Below are 25,320 nucleotides of genomic sequence, written 5' to 3'. Positions count from 1 at the left end.
AGGGTGCAACCACTGTGGAAGGCAGTTTGGCGGTTCCTCAAAAAGCTGAATATAGAATTGCCATACGACCCAGCAATACCATTGCTAGGTATCTACTCAAAGGACTTAAGGGCAAAGACACAAACGGACATTTGCACACCAATGTTTATAGCAGCATTATTTACAATTGCAAAGAGATGGAAACAGCCAAAATCTCCATCAACAGAAGAGTGGCTAAACAAACTGTGGTATATACATACGATGGAATATTATGCAGCTTTAAGACAAGATAAACTTATGAACCATGTAATAACATGGATGGACCTAGAGAATATTATGCTGAGTGAATCCAGCCAAAAACTAAAGGACAAATACTGTATGGTCCCACTGATGTGAACGGACATTCGAGAATAAACTTGAAATATGTCATTGGTAACAGAGTTCAGCAGGAGTTAGAAACAGGGTAAGACAATGGGTAATTGAAGCTGAAGGGATACAGACTGTGCAACAGGACTAGATACAAAAACTCAAAAATGGACAGCACAATAATACCTAATTGTAAAGTAATCATGTTAAAACACTGAATGAAGCTGCATCTGAGCTATGGGTTTTTGTTTTGTTTTGTTTTGTTTTGATTTTACTATTATTACTTTTATTTTTTTCTCTATATTAACATTCTATATCTTTTTCGGTTATGTTGCTAGTTCTTCTAAACCAATGCAAATGTACTAAGAAATGATGATCATGCATCTATGTGATGATGTTAAGAATTAATGATTGCATGTGTAGAATGGTATGATCTCTAAATGTTGGGTTAATTTCTTTTTTTCCGTTAATTAAAAAAAAAAAAAAAAAGAGAAGGGATAATTGGAGATGAAGGGATACAGACTGTACAACGGGACTGGATATAAAAACTCAGAAATGGACAGCACAATACTACCCAATTGTAATGCAATTATGTTAAAACACTGAATGAAGCTGCATGTGAGGTATAGGTTTTTTGTTTTTGTTTTTTTTGTTTTTTTTCTTTCTATTATTGTTTTAATTCTTATTCTGTTCTCTTTTTATTTCTTTTTCTAAATCGATGCAAATGTACTAAGAAATGATGAATATGCAACTATGTGATGTTATTAAGAATTACTGATTGTACATGTAGATTGGAATGATTTCTAATTGTTTTGTTAATTCTTTTTTTAATTAATAAAAAAAAAAAAAAAAAAAAGAAGGCCGTTGAAGCTCAGGGTTTCTCTCTCAAGTGAGAAGGCACATGGTGAACACAGTCATGATTTCTCCCTCATCTGGAAGTGCACGAGTTGAGCACGGTGTCCTCTGCTAGCTTTTTCTCCTGGCTTCCTATTTCATGAAGCTCCCCGGGAGACGTTTTCCTTCTTCATCTCCAAAGGCCACTGGCTGGTCGAGTCTCTGCTTTTTGTGGCTATGACATTCTGCTCTCTCAGAATCTCTCTCATTCCCTAAAATGTTTCCTCTTTTATAGGACATCAGAAACTAATCAAGACCCACCCAAATGGATGGAGACGTGCCTCCAGCTAATCCAGTTTAACAGCAACTATTGATTAAATCTCATCTCCAAGAAAATGATCTAATTACAGTTTCAAACATACAGTGCTGAATAGAGATTAGAAGAAGCGGCTGCCTTTACAAAGTGGGATTAGGATTAAAACATGGTTTTTCTAGTGTACATAAATCATTTCAAACCAGCACAGACCCCTCTCCCCAGAATTCTTTTTTTGTAAGCAGGAGGGATGAAGGGGCAGTGTGGAGTCCAAGTGAAGACTTGAACTTCAGATAGCTTACAAGTTTCCAGAGAATTAAGAGTGTCAGAACCATGGTGTTCTAGTTTGCTAGTTGCTGGAATGCAATATACCAGAAACGGAATGGCTTTAAAAAAAAAAAAAGGAATTTGTTAAGTTGCTAGTTTACAATTCTAAGGCTGTGAAAATTTCAAATTAAAGCAAGGCTATAGAAATGTCCAATCTAAGGCATCCAGGGAAAGATACCTTGGTTCAAGAAGGCTAATGACGTTCAAGATTTCCCTCTTAACTGGAAAGGCACATGGCGAACATGGTGACGAATGCTAGCTTTCTCTCCAGGCTTCTTGTTTTGTGAAGCTCCCCTAGGGTCATTTTCCTTCTTTATCTCCAAGGTTTCGGGCTGCGTGGGCTCTTGTGGTTCTCGTGGATCTCGTGGTTCTGCGGCTGTTGTGCTCTTTCCAAAAAATGTTTCCTCTTTTAAAGGACTCCAATAAACTAATCAAGACCCACCTGGAATAGGTGGAGTCACTTCTCCCTGTAATTAAAGGTTACTACCCACAATTGGGCGAGTCATATCTCTGTGGAGATAACCTAATCAAGCTTCCAACCTACTGTACTGAATAGGGATTAAAAGAAACGTCTCCCTCCACACGATGGAATAGGATTAAAACATGGTTTTTCTAGGACACATAATCCTTTCAAGCCAGCACACACGGGAAACACATGGAATAAGGAAATAACAATAGGATTGATTAAAGGTCCCTGCTTACAGGCAAGAGGCCTCTAGCAGTAGGTAAGACCCTGAAAAGTCATCCAGTCACACCCTAAAATGCTAACCTCATTGCTACTCCAAGAAAACAAGTGAAAATAATGAGATTCTACTTTCTTTGTACCATGTTGGCAATGAAAAAATCGTAACATCCATTGTTGGTGTGGGTATGGAAACATTCTAGGCTCTATGCATTAAAATCTGAGAGAAAATTGATACAACCTGGCAGCATGTGTCAAAATCTAGAGTTGATACAACAACTCCACTACCAGGAATTTATGATAAAACAAGGGTCTCAGATATGCAATAAAAAGCTTTAAGGTCAAGAAGAAAAAGACTTTTATAGTAGGGAAAAACTGAGAGCAACTTAAATGTTCTGTGTGGTGGTTTTAATTTATGACCACAAAATCTTTGGCACTGCTCCCTTCGAGAGGTGGAGGCTTAATTCCTCTTCTCTTTAGCACAGGCTGTGACCCACTTCTCATCAATAGAATGTGGCAAAAATAATGGAGTGTGACTTCCAGGGTTGGTTGTAAAAAACATTGTGGCTTCCTTCCACATTGCTTTCTTGGATCACTTGTTCCAAAGGTAATGAAGCCAGCTGCCATGTCATGAAGACACTCGAACAGCACCATGGAGAGGCTCACATGACGAGGAATCGAGGGTTCCTGCCCACAGCCATGTAAGCGAGATTCTATGGATCTGCCAGTCCCAGTCGAGTCTTAAGATGGCTGCAACCCTGGCCGACATCTTAAGGCAACCTCATGAGAGACCTTACTCCAGAACCAACCAACTAAGCTGCTCTGGAATTCTTGACTCACAGGAATGTTAAGTGAAAAATATTTGTTGTTTAAGTCACTAAGTTTTGGGGTACTTTGTCATGCAGCAATAAAGGATATAGTTCATAGATTATGGCATGTCCACACAGCAGTATACTATGTAGTCATTAAAAATGATGCTTTGCAATAGGCCAAGCCCTTGATCTTGGAGCTTGCTCTTGTGTAGCTTATGTAGGTAGTAGAGAAACTTAGCCTACCTATAGGTCTGCCTAAGAGTTACTTCTGGAGGACTTCTTTTGTTGCGCAGATGTGGCCTCACTTTCTGACACTGAGCCACCGTTGCCTGCTCAAGTCTCTAGTATCTTAGGATAGCTAGAAGTAAAAACTTAAAATTGTCAAATTGTAACCCATTCCAAACTCTGAAGTCTGTTCTACAACTAATTGTTGTGATGTGCTTTGAAATTTATTGGGTTTTTTTTGTACATATATTATTTTTCACAAAAAAGTCGATTGTGATGATAAATACACAGTTATATGAAGGAAAAAATTTTGGGTACCCTCCAAATTAAATGATGCACAAACAGAAAAATAAATAAATAAATAAAGATTTATCAGAACGCACACACACACAATGATGCTTTTCGTTTTCGTTTAATGTGGAAAATAGTCAGTTGGTAAAGCTAGATATCAAAATGCACATGAAGTATGAATACAATGTGAAATAAATACACATACACAGAAAAAATGACGGTTAAGACAGTGTGCCAAAATGTTAAACATAAGTTATCACTTGGTTATAGGGTTATAATAAAAAAAACACTTTTTAATATTTTCCAAATTTTTCTACCGTTAACATATACAAGCTCTATGAGAAAAAAATTATTTGGTTTTTCAAAGTCAGCTTAATACCTTAAGCCCACCCCATGGGGCTACCCTTCCCCCACCCCAAATCAGGGGGAGGGTGTTCTAGTTTGCTAGCTGCCAGAATGCAATATACCAAAAACGGAACGGCTTTTAACAAGGGGAATTTAATAAGTTGCAAGTTTACAGTTCTAAGGCCGAGAAAATGTCCCAATTAAAACAAGTCTATAGAAATGTCCAATCAAAGGCATCCAGGAAAGATACCTTGGTTCAAGAAGGCCGATGAAGTTCAGGGTCTCTCTCTCAAGTGAGATGGCACATGGCGAGCACAGTCAGGGCTTCTCTCTCGGCTGGAAGGGCACATGGTGAATACGGTGTCATCTGCTAGTTTTGTCTCCTGGCTTCCGGTTTCATGAAGCTCCCCGGGAGGCGTTTTCCTTCTTCATCTCCAAAGGTCGCTGGCTGGTGGACTCTCTGCTTCGTGGTGCTGCAGCATTCTCTGCTCTTTCTGAATCTCTCTGAATCTCTCATTCTCCAAAATGTTTCCTCTTTTATAGGACTTCAGAAAGTAATCAAAACCCACTCAAATGGGTGGAGACATGTCATCCCCTAATCCAGTTTAACAACCATTCTTAACTAAATCACATCAACCAGGGAGATGATCTCATCACAGTTTCAAATATACAGTATTGAATAGGGATTATTCTACCTTTATGAAATGGGATTTATATTAAAACATGGCTTTTCTTAGGGGGCATACTTCCTTTCAAACCAGCACAGAGGGAAAGTATAGATAGACTGAGGAAAGCGTTCCTATATTCTTCACTTGGGGCTTATTTTATTTCACTATACACAAAACCACTTGCCCCCTGCCACCCTTCCCGCCCCCCGCCCGGGTTTGGTATAACATCTCCCTAGTGCAGGAAGGTAGCTTCTTAAGATCTCAAATCAGCCCCCCGAGTCTGCAGGCAGAGAGCGCTGTGCTATTTTTAACATCTTAGAGAGTTTCCAGAGGCAAGGACACTGCTTTACCTGTCAGCTTGTCTTGCCAAAATTGTGGGTGCTTTCCTGCTAGTATGTAGCAGATCTGGGATTTTAGTCCAGTTCCAGAGGCTGTGCCCTTCACCACGTCTCAGAGATGTTATAAGCCCTCTACTGGGGAGATGTTAGGCTATGGAGATAGATATCCTTAGGGGGGAGTATGGAGGTAGATATCCTTAGGGGGCAGAGTGACCTTTGAGAACCTGAGGGAATCTTAGGCTTAAGTGAGTTTGTCCATGGGTTCTGTCCTGGGTTATGCTAGTAAGTGATGAGGTCTTGGGTAGGATTTAAAATTTTTTTTTTCTCCATTGACATAAGGAACAAGTTCTTCAGAAAAATATTTCAACCTGTGTTTTAACTAGATGGCTGCAGCCTCCTAGGATTTCCTAGTATCTCCTAGCATTTGGTTCATTCCTCTTTTAGGAAATCAGAGTGATGTGAAATACAAAATTTGGTAGGAGTGGAGAAGGGAAAATTGTCCTTCTCCCTCTGAGCCCATTCTTCTAGGATCTAACTCCAGATTTCTTATGCTTCTAACTAGGGCTCGAGGTCTCTCTCCTACCTTCAGCAAACTGTGGATTCTTCGCACTTGATTTGAATCTTTGCCTTTGCATAACTTTGGACAAGTTACTTAATTTCCCTGAACTTTATTTCCTCTTTTGTCAGATGGAGATAATACCCATCTTGAAGGTTGCTGTAAGGATGAACACAATGAACATACATATATATATATATAGCAGGGAGCACAATACCAACTGTTTTCCATGCCTACCTTCAAGGTTTGTCTGTTGGATGCAAGAAGAGTGGCTCATCAGCAAACACTCTGAGGTCACATGATAACCAAGTACTACTTTTTTTTTTGGTACTGAGGTGAAATTCATGTAACATAAAATTAATCATTTAAAAATGCACCATTTGGGGCGGTGCAAAGGTGGCTCAGTGGCAGAATTCTCGCCTGCCATGCCGGAGACCTGGGTTTGATTCCCAGAGCCTGCCCATGCTAAAAAAATTAAAATGTACCATTTTGTGTCCTTTAGTACATTCACAATGTTGTGCCACTACCACTTCTATCACAGTTACAAAAATCATTTTCATCATCCAATAAAGAAAACACCATACCCATTATGCAGTCACTCTGCAGTTCCCCTTCCTTGCAGTCCCTGGAAACCACCAATCTGCTTTCTTTATGAATTTACCTATTCTGGCTATTTCATATAAAAGGAATCACACAGTATGTGACTTTTGAATCTGACTTCTTTCAGTTAGTATAATGTTTTTGAGCATGTATCAGTACTTCATCCCTATTTATGGTTGAATATTAAATAATATTCCATTGTCTGTACATACAAAACTGAGCCCTTTTAATAACTTTTGCTTGTTCAGGTAAAGACTCACCCCATTAGTCTTGAGAAGCTCCCCAGAAATGTTTGGTAGACTTTGACAGCATCCCTCCCCAAAACTATTTCTGAGATTCCTCCCTTTCTTAGTATCCTCAAAAACAGCAACTTACCTCAAGTGGCTTTCTGTCATTAGGACCAAAGGACACGATTCACCTGGCACTCCTGCTCTGCAAACCTGATCTGAAACTAAAGAGCTTAGCTCAATGTCACTTACTACTGAACTCCTGAGTAACTGCCATCATGCTGGTTCCCAATGGGTCTTACAGATGCCGTCTTGGCAGGCAGAATCCTCTGTCTAGGCATGACATCATACTTTATTTAGCTAAAGTGAAGTTTTCAGTCTTCGCCACAACTCTCCAGCAAGGGAGGAAGAGATAAAGGAACTAACATTTCCACAGTTTCTACAATGGGTCTTGCTGGTACTGACACAGGCTTGGCATTCATTTTAATCTTCACAATAACCGAAGAGAAAGGTAGCATCCACCTCACTTAACAGATGGGGAGCCAAGCTCAGAGAAGGAGGAATTTGCCTAAGTCCCCATAGCTAGTAAAAGCAGCTCCTCTGGACTCAAGCCCTCATTCTCAGTGTAAATACTCTGCCTCCTTAGAACTCTCTCCTCCTTCCGACAAAAGCTACCTTTGAGTAAATCATATTCCTAAAAACTAAAAAATTAAAGACTTGATTTGAATGTCCAAATATATACTAGGTGTATTAGTTAGGGTTCTCTAGAGAAACAGAATCAACAGGGAACACTTGCAAATACAAAATTTATAGAAGTGTCTCACGTGACCGCAGGAACTCAGAGTCTAAAATCCACAGGGCAGGCTGCGAAGCTGATGACTCCGATGGATGGCCTGGATGAACTCCACAGGAGAGGCTCACCAGCCAAAGCAGGAATGGGACCTGTCTCCTCTGAGTCCTCCTTAAAAGGCTTCCCATGATTAGATTTAGCATCACTAATTGCAGGACACTCCCCTTTGGCTGATTACAAATGGAATCAGCTGTGGATGCAGCTGATGTGATCATGACCTAATCCTATGAAATGTCCTCATTGCAACAGACAGGCCAGTGCTTGCCCAATCAGATAAACAGGTACCACAACTTGGCCAAGTTGACACATGTCCCTAACTATGACACTAGGTAAACTTCACCCCAGTCAAAAAGAGCTAAAGGTAGGTTTTCTTTTATTTTTTATTGTGGTAAAATATACATAACATAAAATTTGCCATGTTAACCATTTCTGAGTGTATAATTCAGTGCCATTAATTACATTTACACTGTTTACAGCCATCACCACTATTTCCAAAATTCATTTCCCCTAACAGAAACTTTAGACCCATTATGCAATAATGCCCATTCCTCCTCCCTCCAGCCCCTAGTAACCTCTAATTTACTTTGTCTCTATGGATTTGCCTATTCTAGATATTTCACATAAATGGAATCATACAGTATTTGTCCTTTTGAACCTGGCTTATTTCATGCACCATGTTTTCAAGGTTCATCCATGTTACAGTATACATTAGAGCATGAGTAATTTTTTTTTTTTTTTTTGCATGAGCAGGCACCAGGAATTGAACGTGGGTCTCCAGCACGGCAGGCAAGAACTCTGCCACCGAGCCACCATTGCCCGCCTGAGCATCAATAATTTTTGTCGCTGAATATTCCATTGTATGTATGTATATACCACATTTTGTTTACCCACTCATCTGTCAATGGATACTTAGGTTGTTTTTTACCTTTTGTTTATTAGTGACTAACACTGCTATGAACAGCGGTGTAGAATCCCTGTATTCAATTCTTTGGGGTATACACCTAACAGTGCAATTATGGGGTCATATGTTAATTAATTCTATGTTTAACTTTTTTGAGGAATGAAAGTAGTTTTTAAATGACCCGTCATTTTTTTTTCCTGTGTAAAGTATGATTACCCTGATACCAGGATAGCAGATGCAGAATGTGGGACCAGCAATGGGTCACAGCAGTAATAGGAAAGAAAAATACTGAAAGTGTTTAGTAGCAGCCTAACTATAGTAAAGCCTATGTTGAGCAGGAATTTCAATGCACATCAACTTTGACATGTTCTAAGTCAGAAACATTTCACACAAGTCGTTGATCAGGACACTGCCTAGAAGTGATCACTCAAGACTCTTTTTCAAACTATGTGTCATGACTGACTTGACTGCTTATGCAAGTTGAAAGTCTTTGCGCCCTGGGTTTTAAAATATATGTTTAAAGTAATTGGGAACGAGTAGTTTGCTAACATAGAACAATACGTCACAGAATAAGCATTAAGTTTGATAAATAAATGCACAAATTGGCTATTAGAAATAGTCTTAATTCTGAAAGTTATATAACCATATGGAAATTACTTTAAGAAAGCTCTGAATAAAACGCTGCATAAGACCAACAAGGGGCAACCTGTACTTTAAGGAGTGAGTTGCTTGACCTTTGGGCTTGAAAAACTTAGCTCAGGAAGTGGCATTCCAACTAGAATAGGGAACAGTACCTTCAAAGTCATGGAGAAATAAAAGGAATAATCATGAAATCAGTGTTGCTGCGATGAAAGGTAATGAATGTTCTTTTTCTTTAAAATCTTTTAAAAACTTGACTTTGTTTCTTCTTCTTTTTTTTTTTTTTACATGGGCAGGCACCGGGAATCGAACCCGGGTCCTCGGGCATGGCAGGCAAGCATTCTTACCTGCTGAGCCACCGTGGCCCGCCCGACTTTATTTCTGATAGCTGTTTTTAGAGCTTATTAAGATTTATATTGTTCATGGTAGATTTTTTTCCTAATTTTTTTTGCATAGGCAGGAACTGGGAATCGAATCTGGGTCTTGGGCATGGCAAGCGAGAACTCTGCCTGCTGAGCCACTGTGGCTCCATGGTAGATTTTAAAAATGTATCTAATTTGACTGCATCATTCAAATAAGATGAAACACACAGAGATTTATAATGACTTAACTTTTACAGATAAGAGACAGAGCTGTCAACTAGTTCCATTCACCGATCACATATTATTTGACAGTCCCTTCCAACGTGAAAAGTTAGAATCAGCATAACCCAAATGTCCTAAAGAATGGGAGAAAGATCAAAAGTGATGGTGAAGTTATACAGAGAAGGTAGGGTTTAACAAATGAGTATGATTGCTGAATCATTATGTTGACATTTCTTTTAGTCTCCAGTACCTTAGAGCAGCTAGAAGTAAAAACCTAAAATTGTGGAACTGTAACCCAAACTCTGAAATCTGTTCTACAACTAATTGTTGCAATGTGCTTTGAAATTTATTGCTTTTTTGTACATGCTATTTTTCACCAAAAAAAGACAATTGTGACAATAAAAGCACAGTTACATGAAAAAAAAAAAAAGAAATTCCAGTAAAAAAAAAAAAAGAAACCTATAGGTAAGACCCCGATCAAGATGGTGACGGGAGAAGCTTCAGGGCTCTGTCTCTGCACAGAAGCTTTGACAATCAGGAAAAACTGGCAAAAACATCTTTCTCAAAGCCCCAGAAAACAGCTAAAAGACTGCATAACATAGACAGTGACCCCTAACATAAACCATGGGACTATAGTTAATAGTATATGTTCAATAATATTGTTCCAACAATTGTAACAAAGTCAGCACACTAATGTACTGTGTGGGGATGGGTGGGGCAAATGAAAAATCTGTATTCTTTGAATAAGTTCTCTACAAAGTAACTTCTCTATTAAAAAATTAATTTAAAAAAAAAGAGAACTGGAACTGAACCTAAACCTAGGGTCATCTCTACTATTCCTAGCAGAACTTTATCAGGTCTATATTGTGCATCTTCACTCTCTTAAGAGTTAGAAGACTAAGGAAAAGAATGGTATAATCACTTTGGTAAAGACTAAAAAGTTTCCCAGTATTAATATATTGTTTTCTCATTTCCAAAGTACTTTTGGGGCACCATCTCCTGATACTGTTACCATGTGCATCCTCTGCCATGCATCTTTTACTTTTTTTGAACAATATGACTTTTATTCTAGTTCCAACAGTTTTCTTGCACTGTTGTTTAATTTTAAAAGTCTGCAAAGTTTAAATAATCTCAATCCCCAACAAAAATCAATTACAACTAAATTGGAAACAGATACATTATGAATGCAGGATCACTCTATTTATTAGATCAATAAGTCATTTTTAGCAATACAAGTACAGAATATATCACATTGCTGGTTACAAACATATTTAATATGGTTTAATGGTTACAAATAATGGTGGGCACTACAAGTCAGGGAGAATGACGTGAAAGGTCATTCTGACATAATAAAGAACTGTCTTCAAAAATCTATTAATGACCTTAGATATTTCTATAGAAAGTACTGTGGCACTATTAATGGGGATTTTCATGTATTTAAAGAATTGTTAGTGATTGGCTTTTAATTATTCCTTTAAGAGGTTTATATTTTGAGCCTATTAAGCTAAAATCCCGTTACTTAATAAAGTATAAAAATAGTACTGACCTGGTAATATTTAATAAAATGTAGCATTCATTCACATCATAAAAGTAGAACTAAATTGAAAAGTTTTAGTTACCATGGCAACATATCTTCCCATAAGAGGAATATACAGAAATGAATAATGTTATACAAATGGTACCTGCAACAGTTATTTAGTGATCCAACACTTGTGCACCACAAACCAAGTTTTCTAGATATCCATATATAGTATATATTTTTAATCTTAAATTTTACTTTTGAAAAAAAATGTGCACTTCAACAAACTAAGGCCACTCATGCTACAGATACCTAGGATTGCAATTAAAGAATAGTATTATTTAATAAATCCTAAAGCACACTCCTTCAGATCACCATTAGGATAAAATCAGTCTTCTGCCTAAAACATTCCTGAGATTTGGGGACAAAAGCATTATTCGTACTCAAGCTGAGATCAATCCAGATGTCAGGTTAAAAAAAAGAATTTCCTGGCAAGAACTGAGGTTTTCCAAAGCCAACAAGTGAAATGTGAATTGATATAGGCAAAAATAAAAGTAAAAAAATTTTGTACTTATATAAACAAAGCATTTTTCCAGTAGTAACTTTGCTACCCAGAAAAAGAATAGTTTGGAAGCAGCAAAGCTATGAACCCTGGGAAGCACATAAAAACCAAATGGTAGGTTATAATACCTGCTACTCAGCAAATCATTCTTTTAATTGTATATTGCCCAAAAGCTTCAATCATGTTTTAGGCATGTGTTTACTGTTCAGCATTCTGTTTGCGTTATAAGGAGCAGCCAAATGGCACCGTCAGTATTTATAAAATTGCAGCCTCTGTATGTATTTTTACTTTTCCTAACAGGTTAGGAGCAAAGTCTTTGTCAAATCTTTTATTTTCGCAAATGAAAGCACACCTAGGCAAGGATTACTAAAAAGCTAGAGATCATTTCTAACTAAGCAGAGACAAGAGACTTGATGGTAAAAAAAAAAAAAAAGTCTTAATGCTTTGGGTAAAGTCAGCTTTGGGAACCCATAAAAACTATTGTCTAAGAAACCTGAACAGCTCCATTAAACTGAATGCTGGAGTGACTAGCCACCCAGGTGGCAACAGTGAGCGTTAACAGAGCTCCCTACTGCACTTAATTTGAGTAGCACCTAACTTAAATAAAGAGACTGGGTAGGAGAGAAGAAATTCAAGTCAGGGAAGGATGAGACCAAAGTTCCCTGACTTAAAAGTACTAAGGTGAACTCCAGAAAAATCTTCAAGTTGGTCTGGAATTCTTTACCATACATCCTTACCCTCTGTCAAATATTTGTACAAGATCTTAGCTATTGTGAGGTAAATTTTATTCTTTTCATTGAGATTTTTTTTTTTTTTTTTGCATGGGTAGGCACCGGGAGCCCAACCCCAGTCTCCAGCATGCCAGGTGAGAATTCTGCCACTGAGCCACCACTGCACTGCCCTTCTTTGAGATTTTTTTTCAGCCCCATAAATCATGGTGGCGTTAATCTCTCTAACTTTCTTAAGTATCCCTACGAAAAGGATAAATCCCACAACTAAAACTATTAGGGTATTATTCTTCATCCGGACCACAATAAGAGCATATTAAATCAAATCACTAATAGAAATTGGCAATCTCTTTTCTCAAGCTAGAGTGTTTGCAACAAAAAGGATATGGATTGTTCCTGCCCCCCCCCCCCAAAAGTGTATAGATTTACAGAAGCTACATTAAAGAATTCAAGGAGAAATTGCCAAGAATGATGTTTAAACAAAAAAACAAAACTGACTGCTACTTGCCACCCTGTAATCTTAGGCTTCTAAATATCTCGTTGCTTTGTCACTGAGTGAGCTAAACTGAGTTAGGAAGGAGGAAGCCTTAAGTCATTTGCTTGATTTTATCTTAGGAAATGCTATACATTTGCACGAAACCAAAAAATAGATTAAAAAAAAAGAAAAAAACTTCATAATGGAAACAAAAGTTTCAAAATATTTATTGAAAAACAATTCACCATGACATTCCTAAACCACAAACATACCACAGGACTCAAAGTAACCAATGAAAGCATACAAAGCCTATCCTGAAAATATCTTTGGATGTATTAAATATATAAGGTCCATGAGGATAGAGCTCAGTAATTTAAGAATGTTAGTCCTTAGTCACACAGACTATTTGGTAATTTTGTTAAAGAGATGCCTCTTGGTGTTAGGTAACTGGAAGGGGGGCCAACTTTATAAAGTACAGGTGTGCCAATTTACTCTTTCAAATTTTAAAAAGAAGAGGATTCCATTTAAGGAATAAACCCAGGTTTCTAAATCATATAGCTATAATCTTAGGGTGTGGGCTTGCTTTACTTCTTTAGGTACATACCCTAATCAGTTCCTTCCTGTGGAATTAAAAAGCACAGACTCATAACTAACAAGACTGCAAATAACAGTTTTAAAAAAGACTATAGAAGGGGAATTTTAAAAAGTGTTAAAAATCAAATTTATTTGAAATCTCCAATTAAATTTTCTGTACACAACATGGTAGATAGTTTAGATTTTTACCCCTCCCATACAACATGCATGTTAAAAGAAAATCAAAGTTCAACACACATTCACTCACTCACAGACTACTCCAAGCTTTAGCCAGGAGCATTATCTCTGACAGCCAAGTCATGAACCCCTGAAAATAGGGGGGAAAACCCAGATTCTTAACTATAGAGGCACCAAACGGGCCACCATAATAAGAATTGAGGTAACAGCAAAAGACTTTTTTATATCTTGGATTGCTACATGTCACAACTTCTCAAATTTGAATATTACCTCAACATTAAATAACCTGACTGGTTTGAAAAAAAAAAAAAAAAAAGAGTAAAATCAAAACCCAAAAAATGGTAAGACAATTTAGTAAAACAGACTTATCATTAGAGGATCTTTCCATTTGACTCTTGGATTTCAAATAAACAACTTAGCTGCACTATTATTTACCACAAAAATGAAGGATTTCTAAGACTGACTTTTGGCATTTGTTTTTCCATTAATTCCCACAAACTATATTGTAACCTAAAAATCCACTTTCACCTATATGCACTATTTCATGACTCTTAGCCAATATACTTGTTAACTGCATTGATTATAAGGGTAAAACATTTAAAATGAGGGGAATGGCTGCAGTAGATATTCATACACTGTTTATGACATTGTTATCCATGTAACTCTACTAAAGATATGCCATTGAAATTGCCCAATTTGCCTAGTTCGGTATCTATTACATGGATAAAATTTTTGCATTATCACTTTTCATTATACATCTAAATGAAATCACTCTATTGATACAATTACATGTAAAGGCTAAAATAATCTAAAGCCTCTGGTCCAAATAACTGCCTTTCTCATTAGGCTGGTCCTTTTTAGATCCTCCTGGTCCTATTAGCAAATACTATCAGAATATCTTGCATTGCTGTACCAAAAAAAAAAAAAAAAAGTTAAAACTGCTGGTCTGTCAGATTTTGTTACTTACAATCAATACTGGTCCAGTTCAGATGAATCTGACAGTTTTTTCCTTGTTATATAACTCTGGAGTGGTTGTGTCCACATCTCTGGGTAAGGATGCCAAACCTAAGTCAGGATGTCTCCCTTATTAGTACTTGTTTTAACTTTTCTATACTGTATATAAAAATTTTCCCCTGAAAATTTCTTTACAATACAGTATTGTGTACCTTCACATGGAAGAATTATATGTTAAAAAGTTGTTTAAATCATCCTTACATAATAAGAATGCAACTCTTTTAAACTCTTAAATAGTTTTATTTAGGGGTTCTTTTTTTCTTTCAGACTTTCTGCAAAATGAATAATTTTTAAAAAGAAAAAAATTTTTTGTTGTTTGTTCTACTAGGTTGAAAAATGTGGGCAGACTACTTATAATACATGCGGTACATGCTTAATATAACTGAATATATGCTTATTCCTACGGACACTCTGCAAGATAGGTATCACCCAAGTAGGGTCTTCAATGGACTGGACCAGTGTTTCAATGCAAATTCCAGCCCTCAAAACAACACGGTTTTGATTTCACAGTATGAATTCCCTGGAATCTGGGAAAAGGTAAATTGGTTATTTGAGGTCCTTCTTCAGCAGCTGGGTCCCTCAATATTCTGAGAAATCAGGAAGGACTGCACCACTTCTTCAGTGGACTGGGGGCTGGTGTTAACATCTTCAAGAGCATCGGTCACCGAATACTGCCGATCTCGCAACCGGTTCCAGTTTGACAGAACATTGTGATATTCAAAGACTTTCTCATAATTTCCAATGGAGTTGTAAAGCTTAATGAGACCTCGGTAATCATACTCCAGTCCACTGTAGCCTTCACCAAATAGTTTCTTCCCTGAAAATAACACAAAAGGAAAAAAAAACAACAGAAAGCTCAAATAATGAAATAAGCAGTTTCTATAAAATGAAACACAAATTCAATTATTTAAGGTGGTTTAATTTTATTCCTTTGAAAGAACAGATACCAAATTATTTTTATTAGTGCTTCCCTCCCTCAGCCCCACTCACTTTTCTTGTCTAAAGCTGTCAGCCTCCTTAAAAAAGAATTATAAAATTTCAGAGACTGGAAGAGACCTAAGATAAAGAATGGTGGCACCTCCAACAACACAAACTACATATGCCCAAGGTTATTTACTGCAGTACTGCTTGTAAATGCAAAATATAGGAAACAAATGAGAATCCACAGAAGAACGATTCAATCAACTGTGGTATATGCACTTGTTGGAATATTAGGCAGTGCTAAATGGAGGAGGAAGCTCTTGATGAACTGATAGGGACTGATTCCCTGGATATTTTATTAAGTTTTTAAAAATTAAAGTATAGGGTGTACCATGGTGGCTCAGCAAGGTCAAGTTCTTGCCTAACATGCTGGAGACCCAGTTACAATTCCCAGTGCCTGCTCATGCAAAAACAAACCAAAACGATTCTCGGTGCCTGCCCATGCAAAAACAAAACAAAACAAACAAACAAAAGAAAAGTACAAAGGGATATACTATAGGTATCCACTATACGCCACTGTCTGTGTATAAGAGGAAAATAAGAAATTTTCTCTGTATCTGTTAATTTGTGTAAAAGAGATATACAGGAAGGATTAGCCAGAAACTCAAGAGACTGATTATCCATAGGGAGTGGAAGGGAACTGGATAGAAAAAATTAGAGGAAATTACATTTCTCTGAACATACTTTTTGCATAGTTCTGACTTTTATAACCATGTTAACTTCTCACATACTCAAAAAATTAATAATATGAACAAAGATGGGAGCAAAAACGCATTATTGTTCATTTAACTTATTTTTTAGAATTCTGAATATAAATTTAAATTGTAATTTTAAGTTTATAAACATATAAAAGATGAAATCTGCCATTTTAACAGTTTTTAAGTGTACAATTCAATGGCATTAACTGCATTTACAAGGCTGTGCTTCCATCACCACCAATCATTACTAAACTTTTCCATCAACCCAAACAGAAACTCTGTACCTATTAAGCAATAACTGTATTTTTACACTTTCCCCTAGCCTCTGAGAGCCTCAAATCTACTTTCTGTCTCAATGAATTTGCCTATTCTAGATATTTCATACAAATGAAATCATATAATATTTATCCTTCTGTTTGTGCCTTATTTAACTCAGCAAAATGTTTTCAAGGTTTATTCATGCATGTTGTGGCACGTGCAAGGAAGGCCTTCATTATTTTTATGGCTGAATAATATTCCATTCATATTTTGTTTACCCATTCATCTGTCAATGGACATGGGTTGTTTCCACTTTTCAGCTACTATGAATAATGCTGCTAAAACATTGTACAAGTATTCACTGTAACTTCTGAACATAGTACTTTGAGTATATACCTCAGGATAAAGGCAAAGAGAATTGTAAACAAATACTAAACTCTAGTTTGTTTTGCACAGTGGTACGGACAAGCAATTCTGAAACTACTTTATGTGCATTTTAGGATTAGGCAAATAAGTCAATATATTATGGATAACGGAGGACCCACATGTATATGGACACATGAATTCTGACAAAGGTAGCATAGCAAAGCAGAGGGCAAAGAACAGTTTTTTCTAGTCCTGGCTCAATTGTACATTCGTATGAGCGGAAAAGGAAATTTGATCCCTGGTACACATCAAAAACAAAACTCAATTCCAGGATTACAGAGTTAAATGTGAACGGTAAAACCAAACTCCCAGAGGATAATTTCCTAGTAGACTATCTTCATGAATTTGGGTACGAAAAGATTTCTTAAACAGAATACAAAAGGTGCTAACCATAAAAGAAAAGAATGATACATTCAATTACATTAAAATTAAGAAGTGACATTCTTTAAAAGGCAGCATTAAGAAATAAGTTGTTAAGAAAAGATATCTATAACACATATAACTAAAAAAGGGCTCTTTATATCCATCAGCTATAAAGAACTCCTATAAATCAATAAGAAAATGTCAGAAAACCCAACATAAAAATGGGCAAGAGATTTAAAAGTACTTATGAGATCATATCCACATACATGAAAAGGACGACCTCTCTAGTTATCAGAGAATATGTAACCGTACACCCACCAGAAAGAGTAAAATTAGAAAGACTGACAATATCAAATGTGAAAGAGGTTGCAGAGCAATTAAAATTCTCACACACTGCTGGTAAGTGAAAATCATAAATTGGTACAACCACTTAGAAACTTGCATTATCTACTAAAGTTGGATATATACTCGCTTATGACTCAGCAACTTAATTCTTAAGTATATGCCAAAGTAGAAATGATTGCACCTTTCACCAAAAGACACTTTCAGCAACAGAATATTATCAATGAAATATTATATAGCACTAGAAATTAACAAGTGACAGCAATATGAAAACAGCACAAATGGATTTCATAGATAATGTTTACCCAAAGAAGCCAGACACAACATATACATCACAAGATTCCATTTATATTGATTTCAAAAACAGGGCAGCCTGATCTATGATGTTAAAGAGACAAGAAAGGAAGGAGAGTTGGGGTAGTGATCACACAAACAAAAGTTTAGAATAACTACTTTTGCCTATACGTGACACTCTACTATTACAACCTTACTACGGGCTTCAAAATCACTTTTAAGGAATTGTGGGAAGATGGTAAAGTATGGCGCTCCAGGAATCAGTTCTTCCACCATAACAACTATTAAACAGGCAGAAACTCTGAATCAACAATTTTGAATCTCTAGAGTCAAGCAGAACACTGGATAGCATCCATGGACGAGTGAAGAGGCTTGTAAATTATGCTGGATACAAATAAACTGCTCTCTCTGCAAACAATTACCAGTGTCCACCCCAACTCTTGCATACACAGCAATAGAGAGGTCTGGCCTCAGGTATGGCCTGCTGGTACCAGGGAAGGACATAAAAATCCTCTTCCCCTCTTCACCACTGGGTGGTGGTAGTGGGTGAAGTGGGGAGGAGGAGGCACACGACCATTGCTGATCACTGCTTTTAATTAGTAACTCTGGACTGCTGTGGACCTGGGTCTGAGGAGAGCCACTGTTCCAACCCCAACCCCCAAAAAAGGCAGCTGAGGAGACTAAAGGACAGTAAACTTTCTCAGAGCTGCAGAGGACATTTGAAAGGCTGCATTTGCACAACAGAGATGAAGAAAGCACAGTTTTGGGAAGCTGTGGAAGAAGTTTTTGATGCCCTTCCTGTGCCCTTCTTGGCCCCCCCCCCAGATCCCTTCCCCAAGACAGTTCGGAGCTGCTAGCCTTTCATTTGTGGGTCCCTAGCCTTGTTCCAGCTGGGAAAGATTGACTTTGGAAACTACTCTCCAATGTGTTTCCCTTCCCAGAATTTGCCCTCTAGGCAAAAGCAGCTTGAGAAAATAAATGCTTTCATCAATTTAACAAATGTACCACACCAAAGCAAGATGCTAATAATAGGGTGGTATATAGGAATCCTATGTTTTATGCATGATTATCTTGTAAATGCACAACTCCTCTAAGTAAACAAATAGGCAAATGGGACATTTCTGAAAGGGAGGAGGGTCATCTTTGGTAAAATAAATCAGAGGATTTATGGGTGGTTCCTTATCCCTAGCAGCTCTAACACCATTTAAGTCTTAACATTTCCCTTATTCACCATATTACAGGATGTGTTGACCTCTAATCAGTTAACCAAAGAAAATATAAAGGTAACATACCAATCGCTATAGATCGCAAATAAAGTTTCTCTGCATTTTCGTACTGATTCATGTCATAGTTATACAAAGAAGCCAAATGTCCCACTGAAAGGGCTACTTCATAATCTTCTTGACCAAGAAGTTGTTCTTTAATCTGAATTGCTTTGATATGCATTTCTTCAGCTTCCTGAAAAACAATTAAATGTTATCAATCAGATTATACTTCTTATCCAATGAGCAACATTCTTCTACATGCTAAAGAAATCTTGCAGATGCCAAAAGGCTAATCAGATCAGAGAACATACTACATTATTCCAAAAGTTGCCTATGGAAAGCATCATTGTTTTTTTGAAACTATGCATGGAAGCTGATATAGTTATATTGTTCCATGCTAAAAGGGACAAGAGAGAAATTGTCCTGGTAATGAATAACTACTGTAAGAAATTAACATTAGAATATTCTAATATAAATATAAAAGGGAATATGTATTAGCCTTTATGATTTGATATATTTGTGTCTTATTTTTCCATGGTCTTGATATTCTAATTTTATTTATATTTTGATTGACTGTGTTGTTTTATACTGGCTATTTTCTCAATCCCTTTTTGGGTAACGTAGGAATATATGAATGTGTACTTTATTAAACACACAAAAAGGCAGTAAAATTGTTTCTACCTTAAATTTCCTCATGGACTGATAAAGTCTTCCAAGGTTTCCATAGTGTTTTGCAGTCTGTACATTAAACTCTCCAAAAGCTTTTTTAGCTAGTTGAAGTGAAGACAAGTGTAAATCATGAGCTTCTTGAAGCAGCCTCTGTTCTGTTTCCTTATTATGACAGTCAATTGCTATCTCTTCTAAAATAAGTGCTAAATGAAGAAAGCATTAAAATTAGTGTACTTAAAAACCAGAACTACCTACCAAAACTACAGCATATAATTTAAAACTAAATTTTATAAATATAGAATACATTATAAATTTAAAATATATGAATACATTTATATATGATTATGGTTTAGAACTGGTGAAAATCAAAGTATTCGTTTTATAAAAAAATATACTTTTGGGGGTCATTTCTTTTTGCACAGTATAATGTTGAGTTCAAAATTAAGAAAAAAGTGGTATATATCAGATTATTTTAACTGGTTTCTAGTTTACTAGATTGCTGTACTTTTGCAGATGAGAATTTGCTTTTTAAAGTACATGGAAAGGGTGGTGCAACGGTGGCTCAGTGGCAGAATTCTCGCCTGCCATGCTGGAGACCTAGGTTCGATTCCCAGAGCCTGCCCATGCCAAAAAAACAAAATAATAATAATAATAATAAAGTACATGGAAGGAAGACAAGAAGGAAAAGGCAAAATTTTAAAAGTTACAAAATTGGGCAGGCAACAGTGGCTCAAGTGGTAGAATTCTCGCCTGCCATGCATGAGACCCAGGTTCAATTCCTGGAACATGCCCATGCCAAAAAAATTAATAAATAAAATTAAAAAATGAATGAATGAAAAAAAAAAGTTACAAAATTGTTGCAAGACTAATAAAACATTGTTAAAATTTTTGAAATCACACTTCGTAAAACATAACCTTTAACTTGGCACAACTAAAAGTTGTTTTCCTTCCACTTACTTGACCAACCAAATCAGGCAAGAAGATAGCTCAATTTCAAAGTCACATATAAGATTTTCAAATTCCATCTAAAGCCTTAAAATATACATATTCTTTCACCAGGTGATTCTACCTCTAGGAAAACTACATGTGCATGAAGACAAGTAAAAGAAATTAGGTTTACTATAGCATTTTAAAAAGAATAAGAGGTTGAAAGCAATATAAAGGTCCAACAATAGGGGTAAAATTAAATATATGTACTGAAATGGAAAAATGTCAGGATATATTAAGTAAAAAAGTAGATTATAAAACTAAAAAATACTTATTCATTCATTTATATCTTTGAAGAAAGAATAGTCTCAAAGTACGTTCACCAAAATTTACTCTTAAGATTTCAGGCGACTACTTCTCTTTTCTAACTAGATTTTAATTTTTAACATTACTCAAGCGTTACATGTGTAATGTTAAAAATGCATACCTAGAGGCAGAAAAAAACCACAACTCCACACTTAGGGTCAAACTTAAGACATATGCACAGAATTATTTTAGCAGTGACCCATTCATGTACATGCCTTCAATGAAAGGGGCTTGGCAATGATCAGGAAAAAAGTTAAAATAAGGAAAGGAAGAAAATGGTATTTGCAAGAGCCTTATGAAGCTCAGTGTAAGAATCCTACATCATAAAGCTGAAGCTGTGTGAAAAACCTGCCTTCCATTTGTTATCTATATTACTGTGAAAGCATTTGTTATTGCACCACACCCCTCTCAAAAGAAATGAATGAATGAAAGAAGGAGAAAGAGACAATAATTCTTGATTATCAAGAGCAATGTTAATCTGAGAGAAGTGAACAACCTTCCATTATGAACTACTGGAAACTTTAAGTAAAACTGCAGGCCAACACTTTAAATCAGTGAACTGGCCATCTTAGCAACACAGAGATACAGTCCAACCCTGTGCCACTACCCTCTGATCAAATAAACAAATACCACTATTTTATACCATTTATCATCAATTTTTAAATATCTGAGACTAGATTACAAAGGGTACCTTTCACCCTCTTTGAAGAAGCCAAAAGAAGATGATCTTCAGGTAGGATGTGGGTAATGATACCAATAGCTCTTTCTGCATGAAATCTGCAATACAGATAGATATATTCTGGCATTTCTTTCTAGTTACAAACAATTTAAGCATTTTCAAAATCACAACCAATTATACTAATAGAACTTCTAAAATTATCTGTGTGGTAAAGGATGAGTGTGCTTTTCAAAAATTTTCCAATATATTGTGGACTGAACTTTTGTTATGGGGGAGATAGAAAGATATTATGACACTTTAACCCTAGAGGAAAGAGAAAGAGCAGCTTTCTGTTGTTCAGGCCTCTACTTAAGCTATTCATTCAAATTACCAAAAATTTCAGTCAATGGCTCCTTCAAAATATATCCAGATAATCAATTTCTCCTATATCTCTCACTTGGATTATTATAATAGCCTCCAATTACCTTTACTCCACATATACCTGCCTATTATTATTAGGGCAGAGCTATCCTTTCAAAATCTAAACCATATTCTGTCACTTTTCTGCTCAAAGCCTCTAATAACTACCCATCTCCCACAGAATAAAATCTGAAGTCCTTATTACGGTCTACAAAGTTCAACATGATCTTTCATTCTGCAACTGCCTGGCGGCATATCCTACCACTCTCAGACTAGCCTTTCCTACTGGCCTCCCTCTCTAACCACAAAAGCCTAGTAGTTTCCTGAACTTGCAAAGTGTATTTTCACTTGAGGACCACTGTATTTGTTGTACCTTTAATGGAATGGTCTTCTCTGAGTATATACATAGTTCACTCCTCATTTAACATCCTTTACAGACTAGTCTACAGAAAAATCTCTAAAAAGCCACCATCATTCCCTAAACCATTACCCTACTTTATTATTCTTCTTCACAACATATATTCTCACCTAGCATGTTGGTTATTTATTTCTGGCCCATCTCCACCAAAAGAAGAAAAACTATTTGTCTATTTCAGCTGCTAATTCCTTTTAAACAACTCCAAGACTCCTACTTGCTTCTTCCAAGTAATCACTGATTTCCTTATGTCTGTCTTCTAATTCACTAATTATCTCTCTAGTTCTGTCTAAACTTTTGTTTGTCTGCTGAATTTTTAATTTCAATGACCATTTTCCAGTTTTCTTGTTATCTGTTTTTTAAACAACAGCTTTATTAAGATACAGTTCACACCCCCTATAATTCACCCCTTTAAGTGAATTCAACAATGTTTTCTAGTATGTTCAGGGTTGTGCATCTATCACTATAATTATGACCATTTTCATCACCCCAGAAAGAAAGCCCGTAGGCATCAGCAGTACTATTCATTTCCCCCAACCCCCCTGACCTTTGGCAATCAATTTACTTTCTGTCTCAATGGATTTGCCTATTCTGAACATTTCATATAAATGGAATCATACAATATTGGTCCTTTGTGACTGACTTCTTTCACTTAAACAAGTTTTCAAGGTTCATGAATATTGTCGCATGTATCAGTTCTTTAATTTTTTAACTGTCGTTTTCTTTTTCCCCCTTTAAAATATTAGATTCCTTCTTTAATATTAGGGTCAGCAAACTTTTCCTGTAAAGGGCCAGAGAGTAGATATTTTAGTCTTTATGGGTCACACTGTCTCTTTCACAACTACTCAACTCTGCTGTTGTAGCAAAAGAAGCCATACATAATACATGAGTAAATGAGCCTGGCTATGTTTCAATAAAACATCATTTCACTCTCAAGCTGTAGCATGCTTACCTGCTTTGTATCTTTAACATATAAAGGTTTATTTTATAGTTTTAACCAAAAAAGTCCTGTTAACAGAAGTTCTCTGGATTCTAATCCTGTTCATTATGTCTGCTGACTCTCTCACTCATACAGGAAATGTTTGCTTACTTGTTCTCCAATTTCTGATTGTGAATTTATCTAGGGTAGAGCTATATCTATGGCAATTTGGCATCATTTGGGTTGAGGGTTAATTATTTCCAAGGGTTTTGCATTTTCTTCTGCAACATATTTCAGGAGAACTAGCCAGCATGTTTTTTTAAATGTTTTTCTCAATTTATGAGCTCCTGCACGCATGATCTCCAAACTCAATAGAGGTATAGGTTTGAGGTTACAAACTCCCATGAGGTTCCTTTTTTTTGGTTCAACTATGAGCCCATGCTGAGATGGACAAGTTTTCTTGCCTATTCTCTACTGGTAGGCAGATGTGTTCCTTCCTAGTCTATCATTTATTTGAGAGTACAACCTCGATTTAGCTTCAAGTGAGGATTTCAGTTCTAACTCACAGCCTCCTGTGGGATAGAAGTCTTGTCTCTTAAAGCTAGAATCATTGTTTAACCAAGTTATAGAAACCTCATAAGCTTTCCCATCACCCCAGAGCAATTACACCATAGTTCATGCCTATACCTTTGGTTTTATTGTCCATTATTAGCCATTGGGGTTCTCCCTTCTCTTTCTAATAAGCTCACCTATACATTTAAGAGCATGATTGTTACATGTTTATTCAGCATTTCTATGTGTTTTGTGCAGAAGGTTTTCAGACTACCATGTATCCAGAAGCTACTGTATTACTCATATAAAAATCATAAAGGAAATATTCAAAACATAAGTTATAATGCAGATACATGTCTCAATATTAAACCACATAAAGTTTAAATAAACGACTTTAAATGACTTCAAGAATATTCCAAGTATCCTATTAAAGCTCCAGGAAGACAAATTTAATACATCAAGTATACTGAGTACTATTATATTAGTAATAAAACACAACAGCATTTAATCTTTCACTGAAAAGGAATATGGAACTTACAGTGCATTGTCAAATTTCCCAGAGCTATACTGGTGAACATAAGAAGAATAAGCCAAGTCTTCATGAGCTGTTGCTACATGGATATTTTTGCCACCAAATACGGACTGCCGAATGTCAAGGGCTGCCTGAAATAATCATGAAAATATCTGATAATACTGTAAATTCTTAGAAAACACCATGTAAATAAAACAAGTTAATATATATATTTATATATTTTATTTTACCCCTTATCCCCCCTATTATTTATTTACTTTTAATCCATATTTTGTTACTCATCTGTCCATACCCTGGATAAAAGGAGCATCAGCACATGGTTTTCACAATCACATAGTCACATTGTAAACGTCATGTCTTTATACAATTGTCTTCAAGAATCAAGGCAACTGGAACACAGCTCAACAGTTTCAGGAACTTCCCTCCAGCCACTCCAACACACCATAAACTTAAAAAGGATAGCTATATAATACATAAGAATAACCTCCAAGATAACTTCTCAACTCTGAAATCTCTTGGCCACGGAAACTTTTATTTTTGCCTCATTTCTTTCTTCCCCCTTTTGGTCAAGATGGCTTTCTCAATCCCTTGATGCCAGATCCTGGCTCAACTCGGGAGTTCTGACCCAC

General features: G+C 36.4%; 1 protein-coding gene across 1 annotated transcript in view; it reads right to left on the bottom strand.

Annotated features, from left to right (window-relative positions):
• Window positions 1–10,700: 10,700 nt before the first annotated feature.
• Window positions 10,701–25,320, bottom strand: part of APPBP2 (amyloid beta precursor protein binding protein 2) — a 93,583-nt gene continuing 78,963 nt past the window's right edge. Inside the window, exons 9-13 of the mRNA XM_077165032.1 lie at window positions 24,698–24,822; window positions 21,887–21,972; window positions 19,915–20,105; window positions 19,261–19,426; window positions 10,701–15,423 (exon numbers count right to left, since the gene is read on the bottom strand). Of these exons, the coding sequence (XP_077021147.1) occupies window positions 15,170–15,423; window positions 19,261–19,426; window positions 19,915–20,105; window positions 21,887–21,972; window positions 24,698–24,822 (822 nt within the window). The 3' untranslated portion in view covers window positions 10,701–15,169. The remainder of the gene's footprint in view (window positions 15,424–19,260; window positions 19,427–19,914; window positions 20,106–21,886; window positions 21,973–24,697; window positions 24,823–25,320) is intronic.

Source organism: Tamandua tetradactyla, chromosome 6 (genome assembly GCF_023851605.1).
Source record: "Tamandua tetradactyla isolate mTamTet1 chromosome 6, mTamTet1.pri, whole genome shotgun sequence".
NCBI lineage: Eukaryota > Metazoa > Chordata > Mammalia > Pilosa > Myrmecophagidae > Tamandua > Tamandua tetradactyla.
Note: the sequence above shows the minus strand (reverse complement) of the source record. Positions and strands in the feature narration are given on the sequence as shown.